Genomic DNA, 15,895 nt, shown 5'->3' with positions numbered 1-15,895 from the left:
ACACACACACACACACACACACACACACACACACACACACACACACACACACACACGATCCCATTACATCTCTCCTTCTATAGTATACTGCCCCTTCTATCATGGCTACTCTCACTAATCTTTAATTGCTTCCTCTCTACTAGCTCCTTCCCTACTTCCTACAAACATGTCCATTTCTCCTCCTTCCTCAAAAAACCCTCACTTAATCTATCCATCTGCACTATGTATCATCCTATATCCCTCTTATCTAAACTACAAGATAAGGCCATCTCCTATAAGTGCTTCCATTTCCTCTCCTTTCATTCCTCTCACATGCTTTATAGCTAGCCTTCTCACCTCTTCACTTAATCAAGTATTCTCTCCCAAATCACTAATGATCTCTTAATTAACAAACTTGAATGACCTTTTCTCAATCTTCATCCTTTTTTTAAAACAAACATTTATTAAGAACTTCCCTTTGTACCTACAGCAAAGGGCAAGATGTAAAAAGTTCCATTAGAATAAAGCTACTATAACTACCAATATCATTTCTCAGCTAATTCCTCCCCAAGTCAGTTTCTAATCCAAAACTCCCTCAATACAGGGAGATTGAGGAAACAGTGCCATCATCAAAACAGCTCTCACCAAAGTTACTAACGAGATTTTAGTTGCCAAATCTAAATCCTCATTCTCTTCTCCTTGACCTCTCTGTAGCCTTTATACTCTCTCTCTGCCTCTCCCTTTGATATTCTCTTCTTTCTAGGTTTTTGGGTCACCACTCCCTCCAGGTTCTCCTATGTCTCTTGACCATTACTTTATCTACTTTGCTGGATCCTCCTCTAGATCACACTTTCTAATCATAGGCATCCCTCAGTGTTCTGCCCTGGGCCTTCTCGCCTCCTTGCCTCCCTCTACTATTTCACTTGGTGACCTTATCAGCTCCCAGGGATTTAATTAGCATTTTAATGTAGCTGATTCTAAAATCCACCTTTCCTGCCCCAAACTCTCTGCTGACCTATAATCTCACATCTCCAGCTGCCTTTCAAATTACTCAAACTGGATATCTAGCAGACATCTTAAACTCATTATGTTCCAGACAGAACTCACCATCTTGTCCCCTAAACCCTTTCTCCCCATCCCTTCCCTATCAGTGCAGAGGGCAACACCGTGCTCTCAGGCCCTCAGGCTTGCAACCCAGGAGTCATCCTGGATTCTTGTATCTCTCCCCACACCCTACCCCCAATATTCAATCTGTTACCAAGACCAATCAATTTCACCTTTGCAACATCTCTCTTCTCTCCAAGGGCAGTGCCACCACTCTAATACAGACCCTTATCACCCTGGATTACTGCAATAACCTGTTGGTGGAAGGATCTATGAAGGAAGATGCTATCCACCTCCAAAAAAAGAACTAATAGAAATATGTGTAGTATGGTTGTACATGTGTGTACACATAAAACATACATACATACATAGATACATATGTATATGTGTGTATTGAATGGTGGCCTTCTCTACTGTGGGGTGGAAAGGGAGAGAGACAGTTCAGAACTTAAAATGTAGCAAAAAATAAAATTTTAAAAATTAAAAAAAAAGTAACTTGCTGATGGATCTGCCTGCCTCAAGTCTCTCCTCACTCCCAGCCATTCTCCTTAAGCCACTAAAGTGATTTTCCTAAAGTGCAGATCCAATTCCCCCAATTCCACTGGCTCTTTATTGCCTCCAGGAAAAAAAAAACAACACAATGTTCTGTTCAGCATCTAAAGCCCTTCATAATCTACCTCACTCCTACCTATCCAGTCTTCTTATCTCTTACTCTCCAACATGTATTCTTCTATCCAGTGACACTGGCCTCCTGGCTGGTCTACAAACAAGATACTTTTATCTCCTGCCTCCAGGCATTTTCTGTTTGTCCTCTATGCCTGGAAGATTCCCCTCCTCTACTCCCACTACTGATCTCCCTTGCCTTCTCCAAATTCTCAACTAAAACCCCACCACCTTCTACAAGATGCCCTTCCCAACCATCTTAATTCCAGTCTCTTTCCTCTGTTAATTATCTCCTATTTATCCTGTATATAGCTTGTTTTGGATACATTTGTTACAAGTTGTTTCTCCCATTAGATGGTAAGCTCCTTCAGGGTTAGGCACTATCTTATGCCTCCTTTTATATCTCCATTGCTTAGCAGAGTGCCTGGTATATGGAAGGCTATTAATAAATGTTAATTGATTGACTGACTGATTGACCCTACTCCATTACAAACCCCATTACTTTGTGCAACTAACGGTGCCAGAAATCCCATTCTTCAAGGGAAATGCAATACTCACCTTTTTTGAACTCAAATACTAATCTATTGGGGGAACTTATTGGGTTATAAACATCCTTTGGAACACGAAGTACTCTTTTATTTGAGAAAGAGAAAGAGAGCGAGACAGACAGAGAAGTGCTCATTCAATTAAAATTTTGCTACTAAATGCCATCTCACTGATCTCTGACTTCTTAGAACTAAGGAGACCACACAGGATCATTCATATATCTAAATCAAAAAACAAACATTTACTAAGTAACTATTATGCACCAGACATTAAGCACTGGGGACACAAAACCCAAAATAAGACAATGTATAAAGTCATTGTAGACTTATATTGTTCTAGCTGATTAAGGCTCGAAGTTTCAAAACTGGCCCTAAATTACACAAGGTTTAAAGAGTTCACTGGGGGCAGCTAGGTGGCACAGTGAATGCAGAGCACCAGCCATAGTGTCAGGAGGACCCCAGTTCAAATACAGCCTCAGATACTTAACACTTACTATCAGTGTGATCTTGAGGAAGACACTTAACCCCAATTGTCCTGCCTTCCCCCCTCCAAAAAGACCAAAAATAAAAGTTCACCTGTAACACCAAGTGAAAGTCCCATTTAAGAAATCTAAATTAAGAAACCTCCATTAGTATTTCTGCTTGTATAAACACTCTAGTTTTACTGTCTGATGCAACCATATACAAAACTCACCCAAAGAAGACACCTTGCCTCTCCATTAAAGAAATATGCATAGCTTAAATACATTTATAACCTTTTGCTTAACAAGGAAAAATTCTTGATATATTCCTTCAGAAACCCATCCTATTAGATAACTAGTTTTGCTAAGGTCATTGAGGCAGCCTTGTACAGTACTGGGCTTGAAGAAAGAGAACTTGTGGTATAATTCTGGCTCTGCCCCACTTATTATCTGTGTGACTTTGGCCAAGTTACTTTTCTGGACTTTTGTCTCCTCATCTATAAAATTAGGGACTTGGACTAGATGACTTCTGAGGTTCCTTCCAGATCTAAACTTATGATCCTATCTAGGCCTCTATGTCAGTGGACCATTCAGTATGCAAGCCCATAATCAATCAAAAGCCTAAAGCAGGGAACAGAAAAAAACTACCTTATCACTCTCCTACTTAACTACAAAGAGTTCAAAGTGGAGATAAAAAAACAAAGTTCAGAAATTTCAACCTATTAGGGAGTATAAAATAAGAAAAATGGACAATCACCCCTAACTGCCTCTATTCATGGATGTGGTACAATAACATTGGCTTTTACTTACAGTCTCAGAAAACAATCCTGTCCCCCACCCCAAAAACTGATAGACATATTGAGTCTTTTACTAGTGTATTGAAATGAGAAATTCTTAGTCATATGTGAATTAGAAGAAATTATGAGATAAAATGAATTAAATTTTATTCAAATGGATGTGTTCTCATTGGTTTGGAAGTTTCCTCCAAAATGCATATTGTAACCCATTCATGATTGCCTATTATCTTGTACAACTCTTGAGTCCATATTCTCAAAAGCTTTCCAGAAAAAAATTCTTCAACAATCTGCTCAACAAAAACCAAAACATCCCGAATAAGAAGCAATAAAAGTCTAGAAGGAAAAGTCTTTGAAATATATATTTAACATGCAAAATCTCTTAAGTAGTTCATACGCAAGTATAAGAATGAGCCATTCTCTAATATGTAAATGGGCAAATTTTAAGAACAAGTATTTCTCAAAAGAAATTAGAACTACTCATATAAAAAAGTATTTACCTCTAATGATGAGGAAAATACCTACTGCTGTTGCTGCTAACACTACTACTACTACTACTACTACTACTACTGCTACTGCAATTTGAAATAGAATAAGTAACTGAGTCAGGATACAAATGCAGGCTTGCTTATTCCAAACACAAGACTCTTTGCATAGTACTGATACTGCCTTCCCTGTAATACCACTGCACCATAAAAAAATGACAAATACAGAGAAACATAGGAGTACTTATGAGAAGTGATACTGAATGATGTAATAATAATAATAAATAGGTAACATTTTATGTATAAAAAGCCTTTTGAAGTTTGGAAAGTACTTCATACATGATCTCATTTGGTTCTCACAACAGCCATATAAGATGATGGTTATTATTATTCCTGTTTTACAGATGAGAAAAAAAAAAGCCACAATAACATACACACTTGACTACAACTTCAAAAATAATCACAACAGTAGCAATAAAAGTTCTAATAGCTTATACAGAAAAGTTCAAAAAGAACCACAGAAACAAATAAGCAGATGTAATGACCACATAAAGCCAACAAACACCTCAAAAGAAATCAAATTGAACTTTAGGGTTACAGACATAATAGCTTACAATCACTTTCTTTGTTGTTCTTCTTTTCTTTGTTTCTTGCTATATACACTCAATTTGTCGATGGACTTTAAAAATTATTTAAAAGAACTGAAAATTAAAATATTAAATAGGGCTCTGATTTCACATGAGAGATAACTTCTACTCCTGAATCAAAGGATCACAGATTTAGAGCTGAAAGGAACTTGAGGCAATTTAGTGTAATTCCCTCATGGGGAAACTGAGACTCCAAGAGATTTAGTGATTTGCCTCAGGGTCACACAACTAGTATAAATATTTAAGGTGGTATTTTAACCAAAGTCTCTGAGACCATAAGTCCAGTGTTTTATCCATTACATGACAGTGTTTCAAACCCTTGCTTCTTTATCCTATCACCTCTTATGCCATGCCAAATCTAACCCCGGATTACTCCCACAAACCATTTCCTTCTCTCCATTTCTCCTATTCATTTGCTGCTGAAGAGGTGATGGAGGAAGTACCTCAAACCTGCTAAATTGCTTTCTCTTCCTATATGATGGTTCTTTCTCTACCACCTACAAACATGCCCAAGTCTCCCTCAAACTTAAAAAAATTCATTAGAGCCTCACTCAAGCTATCCTCTTATATACCTCATCTTCTCTGGCAATTCCTTCATTTTCTCTCCTCTCATTTACTTGTAACCCTTTGTGATCTGACTTCAGAATTTATCATTCAGCTGAACCTACTTGCTTCAAAGTTACCAACGAACACCTAATTGTCATATCGGATTACCTTTACTCAAACTTTCTCATAACACTTGATTCTGTTGATCACTCTCTTCTCCTAGATAAGTTTCTCCTGTCTGTTTTCATGATGCTGGTCTATCCTGCTTTTCCTCTCTGATCACTCCTCTATCAATTTTGCTGGGTCATGATCCCTATTCTCCACCTTCCCTGTAGGTACATATACTCATATACTTCATGGCTGTCCTAGGCCTTCTTTTCATTCTATACCCGGTGTCCTTACCCTTGGGTCCACAGGCCTCCAAAAATCTCATGGATATCATTGGGTTCATGAACCTGAAAATTTTAGATCTATATTTTCTTCAATTAAGAATTTTAAAAAATTATTCTAAGAATAACGTAGCTTCATTAGATTGCCAAAGGAGTATAATACAAAAAATATTAAGTCTGTGTCTACACTGACAACCTCATTAGCTCCTATGCATTCACAATGATGATTATATACTAATACAAAACACTACTGCTTCAATGCCTATATCACAAAGACTACAGATACTGTTTCTATAGCTTTTAAGAACTCAGAATGTTTGGAGATTAAAGATGCAGTTGAAGGAGCGGCTAGGTGGGGCAGTGAATAGAGCACCAGCCCTGAAGTCAGGAGGACCTGAGTTCAAATCTGGCCTCAGACACTTAACACAAAACCTAGCCATGTGACCTTGGACAAGTCACTTAACTGCCCTCCAAAAACAAAAAACAAACCAAAAAACCCACAAAAATGTAGTTGAGAAATGTCTGTTTGGGGAGTCAGAAAGTATGTGGGCTTATCTTTTCTTCTTATGGATCTATAAAAAGTCAATTGAGAAAATGACAAGGTGAATCATCTCTGCGGGAAGCGATGCAGGTGTTTATCTGTTATTCATGAGTCTCTAATATCTATATAAAAAAGAAAGAAGGTATATCTTAAATATTATTTTATGAGAAAAGCTTTTAAAAGGAATTTTTACAAAGATCCTGTGAGGAGCTAACAGTACAGTGCATTTTGGGAAAGATTGTATCCTGTGTTTATTGAAGAGAAAACAAAAAAGAAAGCACTAATTTTTTTTTGAGGGGGGAAGGCAAGGCATTTTGGGGTTAAGTGACTTGCCCAAGGTCACACGGCTAATTAAGGGTCAAGTGTCTGAGGCTGGATTTGAATCTCCTGACTCCTGGGCAGCTCCTCTCTATTCACTGTGCCACCTAACTGCCCCAAAAGCACAAATAATAATATTTTAAAATCCTTTAATCATTATCTAGAGTGAGCTGAATTTGAGATTGAGTTTCTAGAAAACTGGAGTCAACTACTACTATTTTGAGGGCTTGAGGAATGACACTGGTAAAGGGCAAATATTGTAAGCAGTTTTACATAAATATATATACACATTTATTATTGCTCTCATTTATTAACAGATTATGTTAAAATTTAAAAAGAATAAAAGGAAAGAGGTCTTTATTTTCTAATTAATAAAATAATTATTATTTAATGAAGTGGAGTGGGAGCTGAGCTAATCAGTTAAGCACTGAGAAAAGATTGCAGACGCATTAATAGGAAATAAATTACTATACTCCTGGATTGATAAAGAGCTCAGGATTAATAAATTAAATAAATAGCAATGAGTCAGATGGTGGGGAGAGGCTTATAGTGACCTACCACTAAGGGAAGTCAGACCCTAGAAACCTACACACCTATCATATGTGGGGATTACATAGGGCTTTCCTTCTCATACCTGCTATGCACACGCGCACACACTTTTTTCTAATTCTGAGGTCTGACAATGACACTTTGCCATTCAATCAACTGCAGTGAATCCCTACAGAATCAAATATTAAGTCCTCTGTTTGGCACTTAAGAGTTCTTCCCAATCTTGCCCCATCTTACATTTCTAGTCACATTACATCCCTCCATGTATTCATTCCAACAATATCTACATTCTTGCCATTTCTCATATATTCTCCACCTCTCCATTCTATGTCTTTGTAATAACTATCCCCCATGCAGAGAATAAATGAATTTATTAAGTTATTAAACACTTTGCTGATGAGCAGGGATAAAAAATTAAAATCAAGAGTAATCACTAGCCTCAAATAGCTTACTTTCCCATGGGGGAGACGATATGTATAAAAGAGTTCCCCACTTCTTAGAATTCCTGCTTTTTTCAAGGCTCAGTTCATCATCTTCTATATCTTCTTACCTCCCACTCTTATTTGTTTATGCCCCTCCTTCCCACTACCTCCCTGAAAAAAAAAAAACTTGTACATGCTTTGTGTTTTGTATATACATACACACATACTTATATGTTGTATATACATATATATGTGTATGTATGCATGTGTCTATGTATGTATGTGTGTGTGCGCTGTCTGCTCCCATAAGAATGCTCCTTGAGGGCCATGGACTGTTTAATTTTTGCCCTTAGATCAACAGCACCTAATGTGATTATAACTCCTGGAACACAGCAGGCACTTAATCCACATGGATAATTGATATTTGATTCTTAAAGCTTTCCATAACTTGATCCCAACCTAACTGATTATGTATTATTCCCCTCCATATATTCCATGATCCAACTAAAATGTTATTCTTCCTGTTTATCATACATGACACTATCTTTCATTTGTTTCTCTGCACTGCCTATTTCCTATGGCTGGAATACACTCTCTCCTCAATTCTGCCTTGGAATTTCCTAGTTTCAAGACTAAGAAAAAAATGCCATCTTCTACATAAAGCCTATCCTGATCTCTTTACTGACCGATGCCTTTTCACAACCCCATCCCAATCTCCTTTTGTTTTACACATAATATATGTACTGGCTATCTCTTCCAAAAGAACATAAGCTCCTGAGACCAAGAATTTTTTCACTTTGGGTTTTATATCTCCAATGCCTTACATGGTACCTGGCATATAAAAGGTTATTAATTTGCTGACTTTCTGTGGACAATAACTTTTCTCCTTCAGTTCTTCTTTTCAACACACATATGTATTATCTCAAGTAAATGGAAAACCCATATTGATTCTATATAGGTTACAGTGTGGTACAGCTTTAACAGTCCCTCTAAGAGACAACATATACTGTTAGCGACTAGAGAGTGATACGTAAGGGATTAAACAGACTAAGAGAACTTCTTGCCTGAGTGACTGAATTGTCAGTGAAACTGAGTCTGACAAGACATTTCCTAAGAGACCTAAAGCTGCTTTTTATACCTAAAGCTATAAAAAGCACTTGACATATCAAGACACTTTTATTTTATGCTAAATTTGCAAACCACTCAAAATTAAGTCAACTGTGACCACAACAAATTATATCAGCAGCAATTATTGGGACTTAAAATTTCATGCCACTGTCATCAAGTGGGAATATCTTCATGTTAATGTTAAAGAAGAGAGGTGAAAATATAGTGATAACATGTTAATTCTGTTTGCAATAATATTTTTAGTTCTGGAGGTTAGGCAGAAGGGAAAAAGAAAAAAACTATAACTTCTGCTGTTTCAGTTTTCAGTATTTTGAATAATTTGTCTTCCCTTATATAGAAAAAAGCAGCTAAACCCTTTCTTTAAAAAAGAAAAATAGTTGGATACTTTATTAAGTTTAGCAGGTTTTAACATAAATTGTAGGCAGGGACTGGGGTAAAGATTTCTTGAATTTCAATTTTATTGACACCTATAGCTACGAAAAAAGCAATGAATCTAATTTTTCTATTTCCTCTTTCCAATGCTCATTACAGTTTTAAATAGTAGATAACAGAGGGGCAGCCAGGTGGCTCAGCAAGTAAGAGCACCGGCCCCAGTGTCGGGATGACCTGGGGGATCAAATCCGGACTCAGATACTCAGCACCACACCCAGAAATAACTGGCAGTGTAACCTTGAGCAAGTTACTTAACCCCAATTGCTTAAATAAATAAATAGCAGATAACAGGGATTCTAACTAGATAACCATCTAATAAAGAAAAATAACAAAAATTTGCTTAAAAATAATATATTTAAAACTAAAGTCACTCTATGTCAAATCCTATCAAAAGAAACCTCAAACGGATGCACAAATTGTTGAGCTACACTGGCATTTCATTATTATGAATACTGCTCAATGTAACATCAAAACATTTGCCTTTCATTTTAAAATCATTAGTAAAATTAACTAGCATTACCTACATACACTTTCTAAGATATAAATATGAGGACATATGGTACTATGGAAAGCATGTTGGATTCAACTTCTAAAGGCATGGGTTCAAATCCTAGTTCTATCACTATTTAAATTAACCCCATGAGGCATAAAACTGTCGAATTAATTGGTCACAGTTCCTTCTTTTTCCCTTCTGGAATAAAATGTTTGTGCTTTGATTTTTCTCATCTAAACATAATCACTCATGTTTCCTAAACTTTTTTTGCCCATGGCTAAAGCCCAACTAAACTGTGGTTTTAAGCTTTCCCTTTCAAAAGTGCTGGGTGTACTGTATTTTTCCATTATGATGAATGGCCATTACACAGACAAATACTGATGAAAATAGTAACAATACTGAATTATTCATTGCAGAGGATAACATAACAAGATTTTTTAAAACCACATCTTTAACCCCAGGATAGGCTTAGAATTATATTCAACACAAAAAAGATTTAACTCATATTCCTAGAAATTCCATTTCTATAACTAAATTTCATTTCTATATAAATGAAAATTTATATATATAACTAAAATTCATTTCAATCAACCCTGACATATCATTAGTTTGTGTTGCTATTTTATTATTTAGAGGCTAGGACCCAAAAGTTAAGACATCATTGAAAAGTACAATGCATTGAAAAGTGCAATGGATAGATAACATATATGTTGTTTGTTATATATCCAATAACAAAGGTATTTGGGGGAAAAAGAGGTTCACATACTTTGAATATATCTGGAGGGATTTTCCGATTCTTCCACTGATTTCTCCAGAGCAGCATCACTTTTGAAAATGAAGTTATGATCATCTTGCTTTTCATTTTCACTAGAGTTCAACATTTCAGAGTTAATATTTTCTCTCTTTTGCACGGTCATGGGAATAGTTAATTCTTTCTTACTGATGAGGTCTTCTTTAGCATCTCTTTCCAAAGCAATTAAAGCATCACAAGGTTCTCTTCTCAAACAGACACTCATAAGAACCGATTCATCAGTAGTATGAAGAGAGTTATTTCCACCTATGGCTATATTTTTTCCTCTTTCCCGAGAATCAGTTTCATTGTGACATGCTAAGATTTCTTTCGCATCAGGCATTTCACTAAGTGGACTGCAATTCAAGTTTACATTTCTTTCACAATTGGGAAGTTTCTTGAGCCTGTAGGTATTTTCTTCCACTAAATTATCATTTGTTAGAATCAGTTCCATTTTTCTGCTAAAGCTGGGATAGTCAGTGTTTTCTAATATGCTTTGCTTTTTACTTCTGTGGATACTTTTTTGGTGGTTTAAATGTGAAGGGCCTTCTAATATCTGTTTAACTTCTGAAGTACAATTCCTTGAATTCCCTTCTTTCAAATTAGAGGGTGAAAAATAATCATCATATACTGCTTCTTTGCAGGCTGGAGATATCTTTACAGGACTAGTCATCAACTTTAAAAAGTTTTCAGTATTATCTAGATGCATTTTGGAGTTGGTAAATCTCATTTTAGACTTCTTTTTCCCTGATTTTTCTTTTGAAGGAAAATTTAAATGCATTAAACTTCTCAATTGTTTTCCTGAAGAATTTGTAGGACCTGGCCTTCTTACACAGTGGTTTTTTGCTACAGCTAAAGAAGGGGACAAATCATCCTTGTCACTAAATATTTCCTTAGATATTCCTTCAAACTGTATTTTATCAGGAGTGAGCATTTCAGTCATCAAAGTGCTTTGGAAATTCCCTTTTTCTGTAGGAAGGTTACTCTTAGATTTCTGAGTGTTTCCTCCATCCGAGAAACTACTGGATGCAGTTTTTGACATAGGTGAAGAAAGACATGCATCAGTTTTAGCTTTATGAATGTGTTTTTCTGACTTCATCTTATGTTTCCTGCGTTCACAGCTGAGCCAAATGTCATCAAAGGATGTGTTTAAAACATCAGAAATGGATTCATCTGTAAGATATTGATAAAGCATTCAAACATTAATGAAAAAGACCAGTGCAATGATGTGAAGAAAGTTTTTAATCAGTTAGTTTTAAGGCATGGCTATTCATATTACCAATAAACCCACTAGGAAGATATAGAGAAATTTTATTTAAAATAACTAGAATGTATAAAATACTTTGGAATCTACCTACCAATGCTATATGAATACAATTATAAAATACTGCTTGCAAAAATAAAGATAAACCTAAATAATTAGAAAACTATTAACTGCTGATGAATAGACTAAACCACTATGGAAATGATGATACTATCTAAATTAATTTCTTTATTTAGTGCCATACTAATCAAACTACCAAAGAATTACATTGTAGAACTAGAAAAAGTAATAATGAAATTCATATGGAGGAACAAAAGGTCAAGAATCTCAATAGAAATAATGTTAAAAAAGAAGAAGAAGAATTTAGAACAAAGGGGGCCCAGGAGTACTAGATCTCAAACTGTACTAGAAGGAAGTAATTATCAAAACAATTTGGTACTGGTTAAAAAATAAAAGAGGTTGATCAGTGGACAATATTAGGTATACCATATAGCAAAGCAAAATAACCTAGTAACCTAGTGTTCAGTAAACTCAAAGAACCCAGCTACTAGGGTATGGACTAAAACTCTTTAGACACTGATCTGTACACATTAGATTTAAACCAACACCTCACACCATATACAAAAATATGTCAATAAGTAGTACATGCCTTTTGACTGAGCTATACCATTATTATTAGCTCTATACCTCAAAGAGAATAAAGAAATGGGAAAAGGAAATATATGTATGTATATACATACATATGCATATTATATGTATATATATATATGCGCACACACAAATTTATAGCGGTTTTCTGAAGCATCAAAGTACTGAAAACTAAGAGGGTAGCCATCAATGGGGAGCAGGGGAATAAATTACAGTAAATCAATGTAACAGAATAATATTGTGGTAGAAGAAATTATGAAAGGGGCAGTTTCAGACAAAACTGGTAAGATCTGCATGAACTGGAATGAAGTGACATGAACTGGAAGAACAATGTGTAGTATAACAACAATGCAAAAACGAACAATTTAGAAAGTCTTAATTAAACACAATGATCACTTATGAGCACTGACATTTACTAGGTCTGTGACTTTGGCCAAATCACTTCACTTCTTTAAGGGCATCGGTAAATTGGGGGTACTACTCATATTATCTACACTTAGAGGGTGTTTTGTAAGGAAAACTCTTTGTAAACCTGAAAACACGATATTATTTATATACAGTATTATACACTGATGTCAGTCTAATCCTAAAACACATCTCTAGCCATATAATTCAACTACTCAAGAACATAAAAGTGCTCCTGCTCCCTATTCCATGTCAAAATTGGTTAAATTTTTACTAATGGGGAAATAGGTTTAACCTGATGGTACATGTAGAACCTATATCAGACTGCATGCCATCTTGTAGAAGGGGGGTAGGAGGAAATTTAGAATTCAAAATCTTATAAAAGTGAACGTTGAAAACTAAAACTAAATAAATAAATTTATAAAAGTAAGTTAAATTTCTCTGCCTGATTTTCAAGGCCTTTTAAAATATAAGCCCCTACTTTATCTTAACTCCCTTTACTCCAATCAGGCAGGTCTCTCCATCTTCCTTCAGACATTATATTCTGGGTTTGGAGTTAAGAGGTACCTGGGTTCAAACACCACCTGCAACACTTATATGTTGCACGTGGGCAAGTTACATCCTCTCTATTGACTTCCTTAGCTCTTAGAACAGAAAAATAATACTGGTAGTACTTACCTCGCATAGCTGTGATAACTGAATGTCATAACATAAGTAACGTTAACTGTAAACCTTAGAAAACTACATAAATGTCAGGTATTATCATTCCAAACTCCTTGTCTTTTCTTATGTTGTTCTCCTGACTTGGAGTGGCAATTTTCATTTTTGCCTAACCAAACTCCATCTACTGCTCAAGGCCCAGTTCAAGTTCTGCCATGTCATTCAGGAAGCCTTCCCTAACTACTTGAGACCATACCAAAATCCCTCTATCTTATATTCCTATTACACTTAGACTCAGTACTACACTATTTCAGATTAACTGTCCTCTGTTTTCTTTGAATTAGTTTTGTTTCCAATCACCTTTTTTGGCAAGAGTTTTGAGAGCAGAAGTCAGGTTTGATATTCTATTGTATTTTCTCAAATTGGGCACAAGGTATTCCTTTATGTTACAGGCTAAGATGACTAGTACTCCGTTTTATGAAGAGGATCACAGGATTATAGACTGAGAGCTGGCAAGGGTCTTAATACAAACTCTTTTCAAATCAACTAAATTTCCTAAAGAAAAGCTACATAAAGCCATTTTTTCTATTAAAGTAACTGACAAGATTCTATATTTTTAATTTAACCTGCTGATCAATTCTTCATTCTTCATAAAACTACTAAGACTAGGTTATATCCCACATAATAAAGGTGAAAGCATAGCAACTAAAACTAGGACTCTTAATTGTTTGGTATTGGGTTCAGGTGCAGAGAACAAAATACACTTAGATCTTTCTTCTATACAGTCTCATCTTTATAGGATGTACTTATTCTGTTCCTAACTTGAAAGAAAATGTATTTTTTTAATCTCTTTGTAAAAATTCTGAGCCTGCAGTTCATTACTGGATTGACTTTAATTTCAAGGAATTCTAAAAATCTTCACTTGCTACATAACCTTAGCATTTCTGAGAGGCACAGAGTAAATTAATTACACTTACTGAGGACAGCTGTGTGCAGATCATGTCCTGTAGAGATTGCTTAAAAGTCTATTACAACTAGTGAAAAACCTGTAACCATGAGATCTAATCATCCAGGGCACTTCCATGAAGGAAAAAAAAATCCTAATCAGTCATCTGATTTCCATTGTCTTGTCACTAATCTACACATTTTATTTGAGTTTCTCTATCTCCCAGATGACTGAAGATCTTTGTTGGTCCTATGTAAAACATTATGCAAAACAATTTTTCCTTAGGTCCTCTATGGCTCTTAGGATCACACTGTTAAAACTGTACACAGAAAAGTTTATTCAAGACCACAGTAAGAAAAATAATTGATATGGTGCCAAAAAGCAAACTCCTGGGGAAAAAACCCAACAAGAATGAAAAAGGAAGGTTTACCTCAAGTGGTTTCTCATGACCTAGTTTCATTAGGATTCTTACATTATAGCCTTTAAAAGGGAAATAACATTTTTTGATGTTTTTATCTTATTCCATCACTAGCCGAGATGGTCATACACATAAACATAAACAATTGATCCAAAGATGATCTGAACTTACACTTTGGGGTAACAAGCAATTAAAAGAAATACTAGTTTTAGAAAAATTGCTTACCTGAATATGAAGTGTTAGGTGATGTATTTAAACATTTTCCAGATGAAGATGAGTCTGAATTAAGAGCAAGCATTTGAGAAACTAAAAAATAAGATAAAGATTTTTTAAGTACAACAAATTCTATTCAAATATACTATTTTCTCTACTAACTTTATATTCAACACCAAATTTTCTACCATTAACAATTCTAATGAACTACTGTATGTATTTCATTGTATTTGTGTACTAGATATTTTCTGTGATTCATATATACTCTTACCCACATCAATTTATTCCTTGCATTTCAAATTCCAAATTTACCACAAAACAAATGCAAAATACTAACAAACCACCCAAATCTATTCCAGACAACTCAGCACTAAATATTTCTGTGACCATAAAAAATTATTTATACTTCAATAAAGCGTAAAATCATAGAATCTTAAGAGTTGGAAGGGACCTTAAAAAGTTATCCTTCCCATCTGTAGGCAGAATCTCAAACAAATAAATTAAACCCATTCAAAACAATATGTTGATTTGTTTTGCCTTATTATATCCATGGGCTGGCACTAATAGTAGCTCTCTCTTAAGGAGTCAGGAACAAAAAAGGACATTACTGCACTAACAAAAATGCAACGATGTATGTCTTCAAAGACAGAGAAGGTAAAATGAGGGCATATTAAAGATTCCAAAGTTGATTCTACTCACTGAGAAACTATTAAAAAAAGGTACAAGACAGGAAAACTTAGGATTCTAGTTTAAAATATTCTAATTTGTAATATCCCATACTAGTCACAGGATGACAGATTATAGAAAGGTCATAGGATCACCTAGTGAGTGTGGAAAGCAACCTTGGGGTCATTTTATTCAACTCACTCAATTTACAAATAAAGAATTCAAAGCCCTGAGACATTAAATCAATTCCTCAAAGTCACAGATAGCCAAATTAGCAAGGCTGGAATTTGAACCCAGGTCTTATTTTCCTAATCTAGTTCTTTTCATAAAACCATATTACTAAAAGTAGCCAGCACTATAGACAAATCCATAGACATGAATTTTTGTTA

General features: G+C 35.2%; 1 protein-coding gene across 3 annotated transcripts in view; it reads right to left on the bottom strand.

The window, feature by feature from the left end:
• The window catches only part of MCPH1 (microcephalin 1), a 389,489-nt gene that overhangs the window by 315,389 nt on the left and 58,205 nt on the right, over positions 1-15,895 (bottom strand). For all 3 annotated transcript variants that reach the window (XM_069065409.1, XM_069065408.1, XM_069065410.1), the window contains 2 exons: positions 14,853-14,933; positions 10,263-11,459 (listed from right to left, as the gene is read on the bottom strand). In XM_069065409.1, coding sequence (XP_068921510.1) covers positions 10,263-11,459; positions 14,853-14,933 — 1,278 coding nt within the window. The remainder of the gene's footprint in view (positions 1-10,262; positions 11,460-14,852; positions 14,934-15,895) is intronic.

Source organism: Petaurus breviceps, unplaced genomic scaffold (assembly GCF_028583685.1).
Source record: "Petaurus breviceps papuanus isolate PSGF00001 unplaced genomic scaffold, PetGlider_PUasm1.0 90686, whole genome shotgun sequence".
NCBI classification, from domain to species: domain Eukaryota; kingdom Metazoa; phylum Chordata; class Mammalia; order Diprotodontia; family Petauridae; genus Petaurus; species Petaurus breviceps.
Note: the sequence above shows the minus strand (reverse complement) of the source record. Positions and strands in the feature narration are given on the sequence as shown.